This window comes from Macrotis lagotis, chromosome 3 (assembly GCF_037893015.1).
Source record: "Macrotis lagotis isolate mMagLag1 chromosome 3, bilby.v1.9.chrom.fasta, whole genome shotgun sequence".
In the NCBI taxonomy this organism is placed as follows: Eukaryota; Metazoa; Chordata; class Mammalia; order Peramelemorphia; family Peramelidae; genus Macrotis; species Macrotis lagotis.
Genome location: NC_133660.1, coordinates 160,730,549 through 160,744,485, shown reverse-complemented (window position 1 = coordinate 160,744,485; position 13,937 = coordinate 160,730,549). Strand labels below are relative to the sequence as shown.

Below are 13,937 nucleotides of genomic sequence, written 5' to 3'. Positions count from 1 at the left end.
AAGTCAAATGGGGTTAAGTGGCTTGTCCAAGGCCACACAGCTAGGTAATTATTAAGTGTCTGAGACCGGATTTGAACCCAGGTACTCCTGACTCCAGGGCCAGTGCTTTATCCACTACGCCACCTAGCTGCTCCACAAGTGATGTTTTTACCCTTTTTCATCATCTCTTCAGGGTATATGATAGACTCAGTAATGGTATTGCTGGATCAAAGGGTATGCTCATTTTTGTTGCCCTTTGGGTCCAATTCCAAACTGCTCTTCAGAAAGGTTGGATGAGTTCACAGCTCCACCAACAATGTATTAGTGTCTCAGATTTTCCATATCCCTTCCAACATTGATCATTGTCCTTTTCTGGTCATATTGGCCAGTCAGAGAGGTGTGAGGTGGTACCTCAGAGATACTTTAATTTGCATTTCTTTAATAAGTAATGATTTAGAACAATTTTTCATGTCACTATGGATTGCTTTGATTTCTTCATTTGTAAATTGCTGTTGCATATCCTTTGACCATTTGTCAATTGGGGAATGGCTTTTTTTTTTTTGAAAATTTAACTCATTTCTCTATGTATTTTAGAAATGAGTCCTTTGTCAGAAATGCCAGTTATAAAAACTGTTTCCCACTTTGCTACATTTCTTTTCATCTTGGTTACAGTGGTTTTGTTTGTACAAAAGCTTTTTAGTTTAATGTAATCAAAATTTTCTAGTTTCTTTGTAATGATATTCTTCATTTCTTCTTTGGTCTTAAACTGCTTCCTTTTCCATAGATCTGACAGGTAAACTACTCCTTGATCTTCTGGTTTGTTTATAATACTGCTTTTTATGTACAGATCCTATATCCATTTTGATCTTATCTTGGTATAAGGTGTGAGGTGTTGGTCTAATCTAAGTTTTTTCCCATACCAACTTCAAATTTTCCCAATAGTTTTTATGGAAGAGAGAGTTTTTTTTCCCCTTTTCTTAAAGATGTTACTTATTTTGAGTTTTACAACTATTCCCCCAATCTTACCTCCCTCCCCCTACCCCCCACAGAAGGCAATTTGCCAATCTTGACATTGTTTCTGTGGTATACATTGAGCCAAATTGAATGTGATGAGAGAGAAATCATATTCTTTAGGAAGAAACATAAAGTATAAGAGATAACAAGATCAGTCAATAAGATGACAGTTTTTTTTTTCTAAATTAAAGTTAATAGTCCTTGGTCTTTGTTCAAACTCCACAGTTCTTTCTCTGGTTACAGATGGTATTCTCTATCACAGATAGCCCCAAATTGTCCCAGATTATTGCACTGATGGAATGAGCGAGTCCATTAAGGCTTTTCATTGCCCCCATGTTGCTGTTAGGATGTACAGTGTTTTTCTGGTTCTGCTCATCTCACTAAGCATCAGTTCATGCAAATCCCTCCAGGCTTCCCTGAATTCCCATCCCTCCTGGTTTCTAATAGAACAGTAGTGTTCCTTGACATACATATACCACAGTTTGCTAAGTCATTCACCAATTGAAGGACATTTGCTTGATTTCCAATTCTTTGCCACCACAAACAGGGCTGCTGTGAGTATTTTTGTACAAGTGATGTTTTTACCCTTTTTCATCATCTCTTCAGGATATAGACCCAGTAGTGGATCAAAGGTTATGCACATCTTTGTTGCCCTTGGATGTAGTTCCAGACTGTTCTCCAGAAAGGTTGGATGAGTCCACAGCTCCACCAACAATGTAATAGTGTCCCAGATTTCCCAACAATGATTATTATCCTTTTTGGTCATATTGGCCAGTCTGAGAGGTGTGAGGTGGTACCACAGAGAAGCTTTAATTTGCATTTCGAAGAGAGAGTTTTTATCCCAATAGCTGGACTCTTTGGGTTTATCAAATAACAGGTTAGTATAATCATTTCCTGCTATCGCACCTAGTCTATTTCACTGATCCATCTCTCTAATTCTTAGCCAATACCAGATAGTTTTAATGACTGATGCTTTATAATATAATTTTAGATTTGGTAAGACTAAGCCACCTTCTTTTGCACTTTTTTTATTAAAGCCCTGGAAAGTCTTGACTTTTTTATTTCTCCATATGAATTTACTTAACCACGTTTTCTAACTCATTAAAGTAATTTTTTGGAATTTTGATTGGTACAGCACAAAACAGGTAGATCAAAATGCATACAGGATCTGGACATAAAAAGCAATATTATAAGCAAACCAGAAGATCAAGGAGTAGTTTACCTGTCAGATCTATGGAAAGGGAAGCAGTTTATGACCAAGGAAGAAATGGAGAACATCATTACAAATAAACTAGAAAATTTTGATTACATTAAACTAAAAAGCTTTTGTACAGATAAAACCACTGTAACCAAGATCAAAAGAAATGTAGTAAATTGGGAAACAGTTTTTACAATTAGTATTTCTGACAAAGGACTCATTTCTAAAATACATGGAGAACTGAGTCAATTTTTTTTTTTTTTTGGTTTTTGCAAGGCAAATGGGGTTAAGTGGCTTGCCCAAGGCCACACAGCTGGGTAATTATTAAGTGTCTGAGACCGGATTTGAACCCCAGTACTCCTGACTCCAGGGCTGGTGCTTTAGCCACTGTGCCACCTAGCTGCCCCCTGAGTCAAATTTTCAAGGAAAAAAAAGACAATAAAAATTGTCATTTTTATTATATAAGCTCGACCTATCCATGAGCAGTTGATGTTTGCCCAGTTATTTAAATGTGATTTTATTTGTATGAGAAGTGTTTTGTAATTGTTTTCAAAAAGTTTTTGAGTCTGCCTTGGCAGATAGAATCCTAGGTATTTTACATTGTCTGAAGTTACTTTGAATTGGATTTCTCTTTCCTAGCTTAGATAGTGACCAAATTCTGAGTTTGGGTTTTATTTTCTGGGTGATCTGAAAATTCTGAAGGGTGGTTTTTTTTCCCCCTTTAAGCACAACAAATATGTGCAGCAATGTTTTAGGAGAATGTGACAGACATTTTAAGAATGTTTTGGAGTGGGAACAGCTTGGAAACAGTAGTTTGTAGTCTTAACTGTCAGGTAGTAATGTCCTGAGCTTGAAGATAGCCTTTAGCCTTTGGAATAGAAAGGAAGGGATAGATGACCTGTTCACTTAGGTGCTGAATGTCTTATTGTTATTTCCAGGCTTTTAAAGCATTTGTGCACCTGATCATGACTATCTTGGCTATCTTGACTCTGCATAGAACTTACTTCCAGCAGTATGCCTGGCATCTTGTCCATCATACCTGAATTTTCAGTCGAAAAGAGCCATTAGGTCTATTTTTTAAAAGCAAGGAGTCAGAATCAAAGGCTTAATCTTATAGCACTCTGTTAACTGTCTGGTCTCATGGTATGGATGGTTTAAATAGATCATCAATATTGAGTAAACAGATCAGCAAAAGACTTAGTATCTTCAAATCATTTAAAAATTTTCATTTATGTTTTACTTATGAGTGTTTAGAAAACTTGTACGTTCAAAATTACAAATATGAGATGTCTGCTGACTTTTCAGGGACCAGATAATTTCACATTATGTTGACCAGATAGAGGATTTGATATTAATAGCTAGCACTCTGTAGCACTTGCAGGGTTTGTTGAGCACTGGATATATGTCATCACAGCTGATCTTCAGAAGATTCTTATTCTCCCAGAAAAATTTAGTGACTTGTTGAGGCAGGATTGAACTTAAGCATTTCTGACTCCAAGTCTTACCTTGTCCCTGAGCTGCCTGATATTGAAAATTGGAAAGGAAACTGAGACCAGATAGATTGTGTTTGCCTTGATCTAATGAAAATGTATTGACAGTCAGCTGCAAATTATTGCAACTTCTGTAAAAATGTGATAATGCCTTGATTTGAAATTGCTATATTTTTATCTGATTTTAGCCTCGATATCTGCTGAAGTTTGAACAGATTTATCTCTCCAAACCTACTCACTGGGAAAGAGATGGGGCTCCTTCACCTATGATGCCAAATGAAGCCAGATTGAGGAATCTCACGTACGAAACATTTCCTTATTGGCAGCTGATGTATAACCTTTTATTGCATGGGCTGGTCACCTAATCATCCAGTGATCTTATTGGTAGTGTGGTGAGCCAAGCACTTTGTGAATTGTAAAACATTTATACATAACTAAACTAATGATGAAAGAGTCACACTCTTTTCATCTAATCCAAATAGAGGATTAATAAATAGGGAATTTTTGGATTGTGCCAAACTTGACTTGTTTTTCTTTTTTTTTATTGATGCCTTTTGTTTTTGTAGCACATTCATTTACAGATATGTCATGCCTCCCTCCCTCTACCAATCCATCCTACAAACCTTCCTTAATAGCTAACATGTGTCTAGCATTTTTAAGGGTTGCAAGACCTTTTCTACATAATGTCTCATTTAATCCCTGCAAAAACCCTGTAAGGGAGAATGTCTTCTCCTCTTTTATAGATGAGGAGATTGAGGCTGAGAAAGGTTAAGTGACTAGCCTAGGGCTAGATAGTAAATGTTTATTAAGAGCCATCTATGTGTCAGATACTGTGGCAGATCCTGGGGGGATACCAAAAAAACAAAAGATAGTCCCTGTCCTTGAGTAGCTCACAGTCTAATGGGGAAGGTCACTATTAAGTAAGGCAGATTATGAATTCAGTTATTCCTGATTCTATGTCCAATATACTGGCTGCTCCAATATTGCCTAATAACCCCCATTTCCTATGACATTTATATAGTACCAGAAAGTTTGATCCTTACAATAATTCCACATACAAGTGTGGTGTTGGTGGTGGTGTTATCCCAATTTACAGAGGAGGGATCTGAGACTAAGAGAAGCATGTTACTAGTGTCTGAGACAGGATTTGTCTCAGACCCTCACTCACAGTCACTTTGTCCACTGCACCACTAACTCTTTTGTAACAGAGATTAAAAGACAAAAGATGACAAAATTCACTTTGTTTTTATTTATTTTCAAAGGTATTCTGCTCCACTTTATGTGGATATCACCAAAACAGTTATTAAAGAGGGAGAAGAACAGCTTCAGACACAGCATCAAAAAACATTTATTGGAAAAATTCCAATTATGCTTCGTTCAACATACTGTCTGCTAAATGGTTTAACTGACCGTGATCTCTGTGAATTAAATGAATGCCCTCTTGATCCTGGTGGCTATTTTATTATTAATGGATCAGAAAAGGTAAAATGATTAATTCTTATACAAGTTAATAGAGATATGTAGTTTTAAAATGACAAATAACAAATTAGAAAAGCAAAGCATTGTGCAATTACTAAATCTTAGGTATTGGAACCTTGGGGGGGAGTGTGGGAAATTTGACTGCTAGAATTTAAAATTAGCTTTAAGTTTTGATTCACTGTCTAGAAAACATACCTTGATATTTAGAACAACAACATATGTTTGCACATCTTTGCTTTTGCCTAGAATTTCATACAGCATGAATAAGTTGTCAAGATTGATACTTAATCTTTCAGTAACATGTTTTTAGTAATTTTAGAATAAAGGTGCTAAAGCCATTAAAACTATTACTTTTCTGTACTATACTATGTTATAGTAGATGAAACATACAAATTTGAATGCTTTTTTTTATATATTAGGAATTTTGGTATTTTGTGGGTAACATTTAGGATTTTCATTCATCTTCTATGTAGGTTCTGATTGCTCAAGAGAAAATGGCAACAAACACAGTATATGTGTTTGCCAAAAAAGATTCCAAATATGCATATACAGGAGAATGCAGGTCATGTCTGGAGAATTCTTCTCGACCCACAAGTACTATATGGGTTAGCATGCTTGCAAGAGGAGGACAGGTATGGAGCCTTAACAGAAGCCACTCCTGGCTTTGCACTGAGATCTACCTTCTCTCAATGTTCAGGGCTACCATTCCCTACCCACAGGAGTGGTGCATGTAGGGCAGCAGTTAATTCCTGTATAGACAGTGTGCATGACGCTCACTATTGTGCAGGTCTGAGGGAACCTTGGTGGGGAAGGAGTAGGAGGCTCTAGAGATTTTGTCTCTTCCAGCACTTTGCCTGAAATCTAGATGTGAAGAAGTGAGACCATTCTCAGCAGATTTGAATCTCACTCTTTGTGTGGGGAGGTATGTTTATGAAATATGTGAAGTGAAATATTAAATAATTTTATTGGAGGAACATTTATATACTTTTCATTTGTTTTATAGGGTGCAAAAAAAAGCGCAATTGGTCAGCGCATTGTAGCTACTTTGCCATACATCAAGCAAGAAGTTCCCATTATCATTGTGTTCCGAGCATTAGGTTTTGTATCTGACAGAGACATCTTAGAACATATTATTTATGATTTTGAAGATCCAGAGATGATGGAAATGGTATGTGAAAATCAAAGCCATTTGCTCGTTTAATCTATTGAAGGGCATTGTAAAAAAAATTTTTAAACTTGAATACTCAGGCATTAGTTGGTTTTTGACCAATGAGTTACTTAATTTTTTAGTTAAAATTTCTAGTTTGTTTTAACCCCCGCATTGTTGAAAATATTCTTAAAACTCCTTAGCCTGTATTGGAGCCTTGGGGGGGGGCATGGGAAATTTGGTTGCTAGAATTTAAAACTGGCTTAAGCTTTTGCTTCAGTTTCTAGAAAATATACCTGACATTTAGAACAACAGCATATGTTTGCACATCTTTGTCTAGAATTTCATACAGAATGATTAACTTTTCGAGATTAATACTTAATCTTTCAATAAAGTGTTTTTAGTAATTTTAGAATAAAGGGAGCTAAAACCATTAAAGTATTACTTTTCTATACTATACTATGTTATAATTCTCTCTTAGCGAGGGAACGGTAAAATAACTATCATTTAACATTTTTTTGATGACTGACTTACTTACATCAAGCTGGCCTCAGGGCTAAGCATTATAAATATTCATTTTCATTATATAATGTTAGCATGGAAGGCAGGTACATAATATTTATTAAATTCATTGTTAATCACAGAATATAACTAAAGGTAAAAGAAGAACTCCAACGGAAGGAATGTTGTCATTTTTATTTTGGATTGCTCTTCTCTCTCAGAAGGTGCAACCAATCCCAGGACCTTACTGAAATAGTATGCCTTTAATTTAGAATATTTGTAATTTTGATGGCAGAGAAAACATACTTAATTTTAATATTTTTTTATTTCTGGAAAACTTTTTATTTCACCATTCTTCATTGACAGCTTTTAAAATATGCAACTTGTGGTAGTTTTTTAAAGGGAAGTCTTAAGTGCTGAAATTTTTCAAAGCACTTGGATTTCTAAGGTCCCCTCCAACTTCTATAACTTTTAAGATTTTATGATTTATATATTTTCAAGTATAGAATAGATTTATTAAGTATATTTAATAAAGAATAAACTGAATGTTAGGGACATATTTGGGGGTTTGGGGTGTTGAATTGAAAGTAATTATTATTTTAATTTTTTAATCTATAGGTCAAACCTTCTTTGGATGAAGCTTTTGTCATCCAGGAGCAGAATGTGGCACTCAATTTTATTGGCTCAAGAGGAGCAAAGCCTGGTGTTACCAAGGAAAAAAGAATTAAATATGCAAAAGAAGTTCTTCAAAAGGAAATGCTTCCTCATGTTGGTGTCAGTGACTTTTGTGAAACAAAAAAAGCTTATTTTCTAGGGTATGTTTGTGTTTTGTTTTGATTGCTTTGCTCTAAAGAGAGCAATTTTTTTCAAAGCCAAAATATGTCCAGTTGAAATTTTTACTATGTGTCTATAAAAGATGTGAACTCTATACTTTATTTTGGAATAAATGCTTTCTGTATTGTTCTCTCCTGAAAAAAAAAAAGATGAAACTGAGGATTCCTTTTGGTTTTAGGTATATGGTTCATAGATTACTTCTGGCTGCTCTGGGAAGAAGGGAATTGGATGACAGAGATCATTATGGAAATAAGAGACTGGATCTGGCTGGTCCATTGCTTGCATTCTTGTTTAGAGGGTAAGAATCAGAAAAAATGACTAGATTAGATGTGTCATGACATTGGAGCAAGACTATCTTGATAATTTTATGGATTGTACAAAAGCATAGGAGCCTGCTCTGTGTGTGTGTGTGTCTGTGTGAGTCTGTGTGTTTGTTTTCCAGTAAAGCTTAGTAAAATCATAACACTAGCCTATATTAATTTTACTAATGATTTTTGTGTTCTTAGATATTTGGTGTGAGGGTGATTTATATTTTTAAAAAAATCATTTCCTTTGGCAGCATGTTTAAGAATTTACTTAAAGAAGTGAGGATATATGCACAGAAATTTATTGATAGAGGCAAGGACTTCAACTTGGAGTTGGCAATTAAAACAAGGATCATATCAGATGGCTTAAAATATTCTCTAGCTACTGGGAACTGGGGCGACCAAAAGAAAGCTCACCAGGCTAGAGCGGGAGTATCTCAGGTAAAGAGTTCACAAACATAACTTCTGGTTTAACTTTAAAATTTGTAGTAGCATCCCAGCATTGCCTAGATGATTTTATATTTCTGGGTTGTTCAACTGTAAGATGCTGCATTTTTTCCAGATACATAATATATAATATACAATATATAATATACAATAAATACAATAAATCCTTAGGAACTTTTAAATCAGGAAATCGATTTGTTAATTGCTTATTAATGCAAAGAAAATCTTTAAGTTTTGTCATTTCATTTTACATTAGAATACTTAGGAGAAAATAGTCCCCATTAATATATTGTTCATATTTTAAAGGTTCCACTTTAATTAAGATTTATTTTGAGTTTTACAATTTTTCCCCCAATCTCACTTCCCTCCCCTACCCCACCCGCACAGAAAGCAATTTGTCAGTTTTTACATTGTTTCCATGTTGTACATTGATCCAAATTGAGTGTGATGAGAGAGAAATCATATCCTTAAAGAAGAAACATAAAGTATAAGAGATAACAAGATCGGACAAAAAGATGGCAGGTTTTTTTTCTAAATTAAAGGGAATAGTAAAGGCTCCGCTTTAGAAGCTAATTGTTGTATATTCAGTTATTTTAAGCATCTCTTTTCTTATACTTAGTTTAAGCATATTTCCAAGTATCAACTCAGTATATATGTAGTGACAGTAGTTGTGTCATAGGACTAGTGATAGGAGAGTTTTCAAAAATTTCAAATAAATTGAGCATACTTGCTTTTTTTGCATGTTTGCTTTCTTAAAAAACTCATTTTGTTTGATAGTATGTTTGAGAATTTATTGAGTGAGGATATATGCAGAAAAGTTTGTTGATAGATTGCTATTATTTGTTAACCTTTCATGGAAGAGTGGGAATAGATTAGCCTGGTTGGCTAATAAGATTTTTTAAACTATTTTTGTTATTAACTGGGATATTATGGACACCAAAGGAATTGGTTCAACCTTCAAAAATCAATCACTTTCCCAGAACATTTTTTTCCCTTACTCCCAACCAGAAGGTAATATAGATTCTGGGAAGCTCTGGTATTATTTTAAAGTAAGATAAAAATAAATGTGCAATTTCAAACCCTTATTGACTATATCTTCAAATTTAGCTTGGTCTAGTACTTGTCAAAAGGTAATGATTTGAAGTATAGGGGAAATTGAGCCTAACTTTAATTTGCTCCTTTCCTCAGGTATTAAACCGTCTGACCTTTGCATCTACTCTTTCTCACTTGCGTCGTTTGAACTCTCCAATTGGTAGAGATGGTAAACTAGCAAAGCCAAGACAGTTGCATAATACATTGTGGGGAATGGTGTGTCCTGCTGAGACTCCAGAGGTAATATTTCAAAATATCAATCTAGCTAATCATTAATTTTTAATATGTCCTTATTTTAAAAATTTGCTTTTAATGCCACCTCAGTTTTAATATTTTTTAAATGCTATGATTAGGGTAAATATAATTAGAACATTAATCTAAAGGTTTGAAAGATTTTTGATGAAATTTGTTAAATTAATGACCACCTTCCCCCCCCCCCCCCCCCCCCTTTCTTAAGGGCCATGCAGTAGGACTTGTGAAGAATTTAGCCCTGATGGCTTATATTTCTGTGGGATCTCAGCCTTCTCCAATTCTGGAGTTTTTGGAAGAATGGAGTATGGAAAACCTAGAAGAAATTTCTCCTGCTGCTATTGCTGAGTTAGTATGAAAATTTGTTGGTAGTTATATGAATTTTGCTTAATAAAGAATAACTACATATAGCATTTTAAAAATCTTTAATTTTAGTGCAACCAAGATCTTTGTTAATGGCTGCTGGGTTGGAATACATAAAGATCCTGAACAACTTATGAATACTCTAAGGAAATTGCGACGACAGATGGATATCATTGTCTCTGAAGTAAGGTTCTTGAATTAGAGCTTTCAGTTTTGGATAGACAATTTTCAGTACTTTGTGTGATTAGCCAAAGTTAACTTTCTGTAGGCTTCTTAAAAGGTTTCCCTTTTTAAAGGAAATTAAGACTTCTCATCCAGAAAAATTAATTGAACTGTCTCAGTCTAGATTTTCAGTCAATTCATTATGCCTGTAATAGATTAATTACCTGAAATAGAGTAATTGTAATTCTCATTTCTGAAATACCTTTAGAGGCCGTTGATCCTGACCTTAGGTGGTAGCTTTTCTCATTTTTCTGTATCTGGATCTCCTGCCACCCTTTTGGAGTCTTCGTAGCACTTAGCTCTTTTTTCTGCTTTAGAAAGACAGCTCATCCTCATTATGTCATTTGAGTGCCAAGGACATCCACCCACTGTGAATTATATTTGGATTTCTTTTCTACAGTCTTAAACCTACATCTGGTATTATATACTACTTGGGAAGGTGGAGTAGGTTTATTATCAATCAACTTCAATACTTACCATGTAGTGTCTTGAACAAGGGAGGAGAGAGATTATCTATTTATGAGAGACACTTTTAGTTTATATTCCCTCATGAACTGGGAAATGATGTGGGAATTCTTTTTTAGTTCTCGGGTACTTTTTGCGATAGACATTGGGCTGTGACTGAATACATGCCCAGTTCTAGAAGGGATGTACTTAGGATGCACTTTGTTTAGTCAGCAGTATATGCTCTTTCCTGTGAGGTCCTTGAATTTGTCTTAATTCCAGATATAGTCTTCTGTTTGACCTCTTGACACTTTTCTGGAGATACTTTGCAAAGGAAAATTACTTAGCCTTTCAGAAAATCACCTATTTCCTTAAAGGCAGAAACTTGAGTCATTTTGGTCAGGCACAACTAATTATGTATTTTTTCTCTACCAGGAAAATCTTACTCCAACTTGACAATATATAATTTGCCAAAACTCAGGATCTTTTGATATGTCACAGTTTTCATTTTGGCAGGTTTTGCCCTCTCCCTGGTATTAAAGACAGTTTTGGGGGCATTATCTCAGATCTTAGGTACCATTTCTAATTCTATGATGCTTAGCTTTGGGTATATCTCCAAAGCTATACTAGATCTTCACTAGTCTTACAATATCTTTAAACTTTATTGTTTTGGACCCTGGTGGCTTGTGGGTGAATCCTGATTAGCCTTGATCAGGAACCACTGATAATTGCTTTAGTTTCCTCATCTGGAAAATGGAATAAAATGCCACTTTTTCCTCAGTGTTGCTGTGTGAAAAGTTTTCTAAATCTAAAGACACTATATAAATGTGAATTTTTATTAATAGTTATGTCATTCTAAGCATATTGAAATAGAAATTTGCCCAGTATCCTTTTATTTTTAGTACATATTTGATAGAGGGAGCCTTAGAACAAGGAAAATGAAGGGTTTCAGTAGATTGTAGGAGGGTGGTATCAAGTGTAGAATGGTAAAGTGGTATACACTTGGGAACTCCTTATATTTTCTCAGAAGGCAAAAAATGAAATTGTGTTAGTAGTTACCTTAGTGATTTTAGGAGAAATGTTTCATTTATCAATTGCATGGCATTAATTTGGAAATCATTCTCTTGATGAATTAAGGACAGTTTTTGTACCTGCATAATTACAAATTTTAGGTTTATTTTATATGTAGTTTCTATCATATGCATATTGAAAATGGTGACTTAGATGAATTTTTTTTTAAAACTACTTGCCTCAGAAATTTTGTGTATACTTTGTCCTGTATTTTTTTTTTTAGCTAAACCCTAATGACAGAGAAAATAAAAATTGCATCATCCTTCTCTATTTTTGAAAAATAGGTTTCCATGATCAGAGATATTCGAGAGAGAGAGATTCGGATTTATACAGATGCAGGCCGAATTTGTAGACCACTTTTAATTGTTGAAAAACAGAAGTTACTTTTGAAGAAGAGACACATTGATCAATTAAAAGAACGTGAATATAACAATTACAGGTAAGAATTTAAGGAAGAAAATGAGTATATTTTGAATGCTTGCATTTGGGAATTATGCTTTTCTTAAACAGTGGACTTTGACAGCTGTATTTCAACATTAAGGTAGCTAGGTGGCACAGTGGATAGAATACAGAGCCTAGAATCAGGGGAACTTGAGTTCAAATGCGACCTCATATCCTTACGAGCTGGGTTACTCTGGGCAAGTCACCTAAACCTGTTTGCCTCAGTATCCTCATCTGTATAAAGAGCTGGAGAAGGAAATGGCAAACCTCTCCATTATCTTTGGCAAGAAAACCCCAGTGGGGTCATAAAGAATTAGAAACTGAACAACAATACAGTTCAGCATTGGTGCCTTTCTATTATGTTCAGATTTAACAGGATATATTTAAAAGTGGGAAAGTAAAATAAAACTTGTTGGTGCAAATTACAAATGTGTATAGGACTTTCAAAACTAAGAAGAATTGGAAAAATTTGTTTGAATTTTTAGTTGGCAAGATCTTGTGGCCAGTGGAGTGGTGGAATATATTGATACCCTGGAAGAAGAAACTGTGATGCTTGCCATGACTCCAGATGACTTGCAGGAGAAAGGAGTTGCTTATTGTTCTACTTATACCCACTGTGAAATTCATCCATCAATGATCCTTGGTGTGTGTGCTTCTATTATTCCTTTTCCTGATCACAATCAGGTTAGTAGCACTTTTTATTTCATAATCTTTTTTTTTTAAGATTTTATTTATTTTGAGTTTTACAATTTTTCCCCTAATCTTACTTCCCCACCCTCCACAGAAGATAATTTGCCAATCTTTACATTGTTTCCATGGTATGCATTGATCCAAATTAAATGTGATGAGAGAGAAATCATGTCCTTAAGGAAGAAACATAAAAGTAAAAGAGATAGCAAGATCAGTCAATAAGATATCAGTTCCCCCCCCCCCCCCCCACCCTAAATTAAAGGTAATAGTTCTTGGTCTTTGCTCAAACTCCACACTTCTTTCTTTGGAAACAGATGGTATTCTATCATCACATATAGTCCGCAAATTGTCCCTGGTTGTCACACTGATGAAATGAGCAATTCCATCAAGGTTGATCATCGTCCCCATGTTGCTGTTAGGGTGTACAGTGTTTTTCTGGTTCTGCTCATCTCACTCAGCATCAGTTCATGCAAATCCCTCCAGGCTTCCCTGAATTCCCATCCCTCCTGGTTTCTAATAGAACAATAGTGTTCCATGACATACATATACCACAGTTTGCTAAGCCATTCCCCAATTGAAGGACATTTACTCGATTTCCAATTCTTTGCCACCACAAACAAAGCTCCTATGAATATTCTCTTCAGAGTATAGGCCCAGTAGTGGTATTGCTGGATCAAAGGGTATGCTTATCCCAAATTTGTGGACTGCTGATTCTTACGTACGGTTCATGAGCTTGATTTCATTAAAATTTTGCAGTACTGAAATATGGGAAAATAAAGACAAAAAGGAAAGTAACACTGTAATAAGATATTCCAATAAACTTGTTAGATAAAGGACTGACTTCCAGAATATACAGGGAATGGATATAAATTTATCAGGAAAATATGTAGTCCCAGTTAGATGTGTGGGGAGAGGTCAGATAATGATATTTATGAATGTCAGTTTAAAAAGGAGGAAATAGCAAATAAAAA

The 13,937-nt window shown here is 35.0% G+C and overlaps 1 protein-coding gene across 1 annotated transcript in view; it reads left to right on the top strand.

Moving 5' to 3' along the window:
• POLR2B (RNA polymerase II subunit B) overlaps positions 1-13,937 on the top strand; it is a 28,723-nt gene that overhangs the window by 7,041 nt on the left and 7,745 nt on the right. Inside the window, exons 4-15 of the mRNA XM_074229355.1 lie at positions 3,870-3,982; positions 4,944-5,163; positions 5,634-5,792; positions 6,164-6,328; positions 7,427-7,623; positions 7,821-7,940; positions 8,202-8,388; positions 9,583-9,726; positions 9,944-10,083; positions 10,171-10,282; positions 12,120-12,274; positions 12,762-12,960. Coding sequence (XP_074085456.1) covers positions 3,870-3,982; positions 4,944-5,163; positions 5,634-5,792; positions 6,164-6,328; positions 7,427-7,623; positions 7,821-7,940; positions 8,202-8,388; positions 9,583-9,726; positions 9,944-10,083; positions 10,171-10,282; positions 12,120-12,274; positions 12,762-12,960 — 1,911 coding nt within the window. The remainder of the gene's footprint in view (positions 1-3,869; positions 3,983-4,943; positions 5,164-5,633; positions 5,793-6,163; positions 6,329-7,426; positions 7,624-7,820; positions 7,941-8,201; positions 8,389-9,582; positions 9,727-9,943; positions 10,084-10,170; positions 10,283-12,119; positions 12,275-12,761; positions 12,961-13,937) is intronic.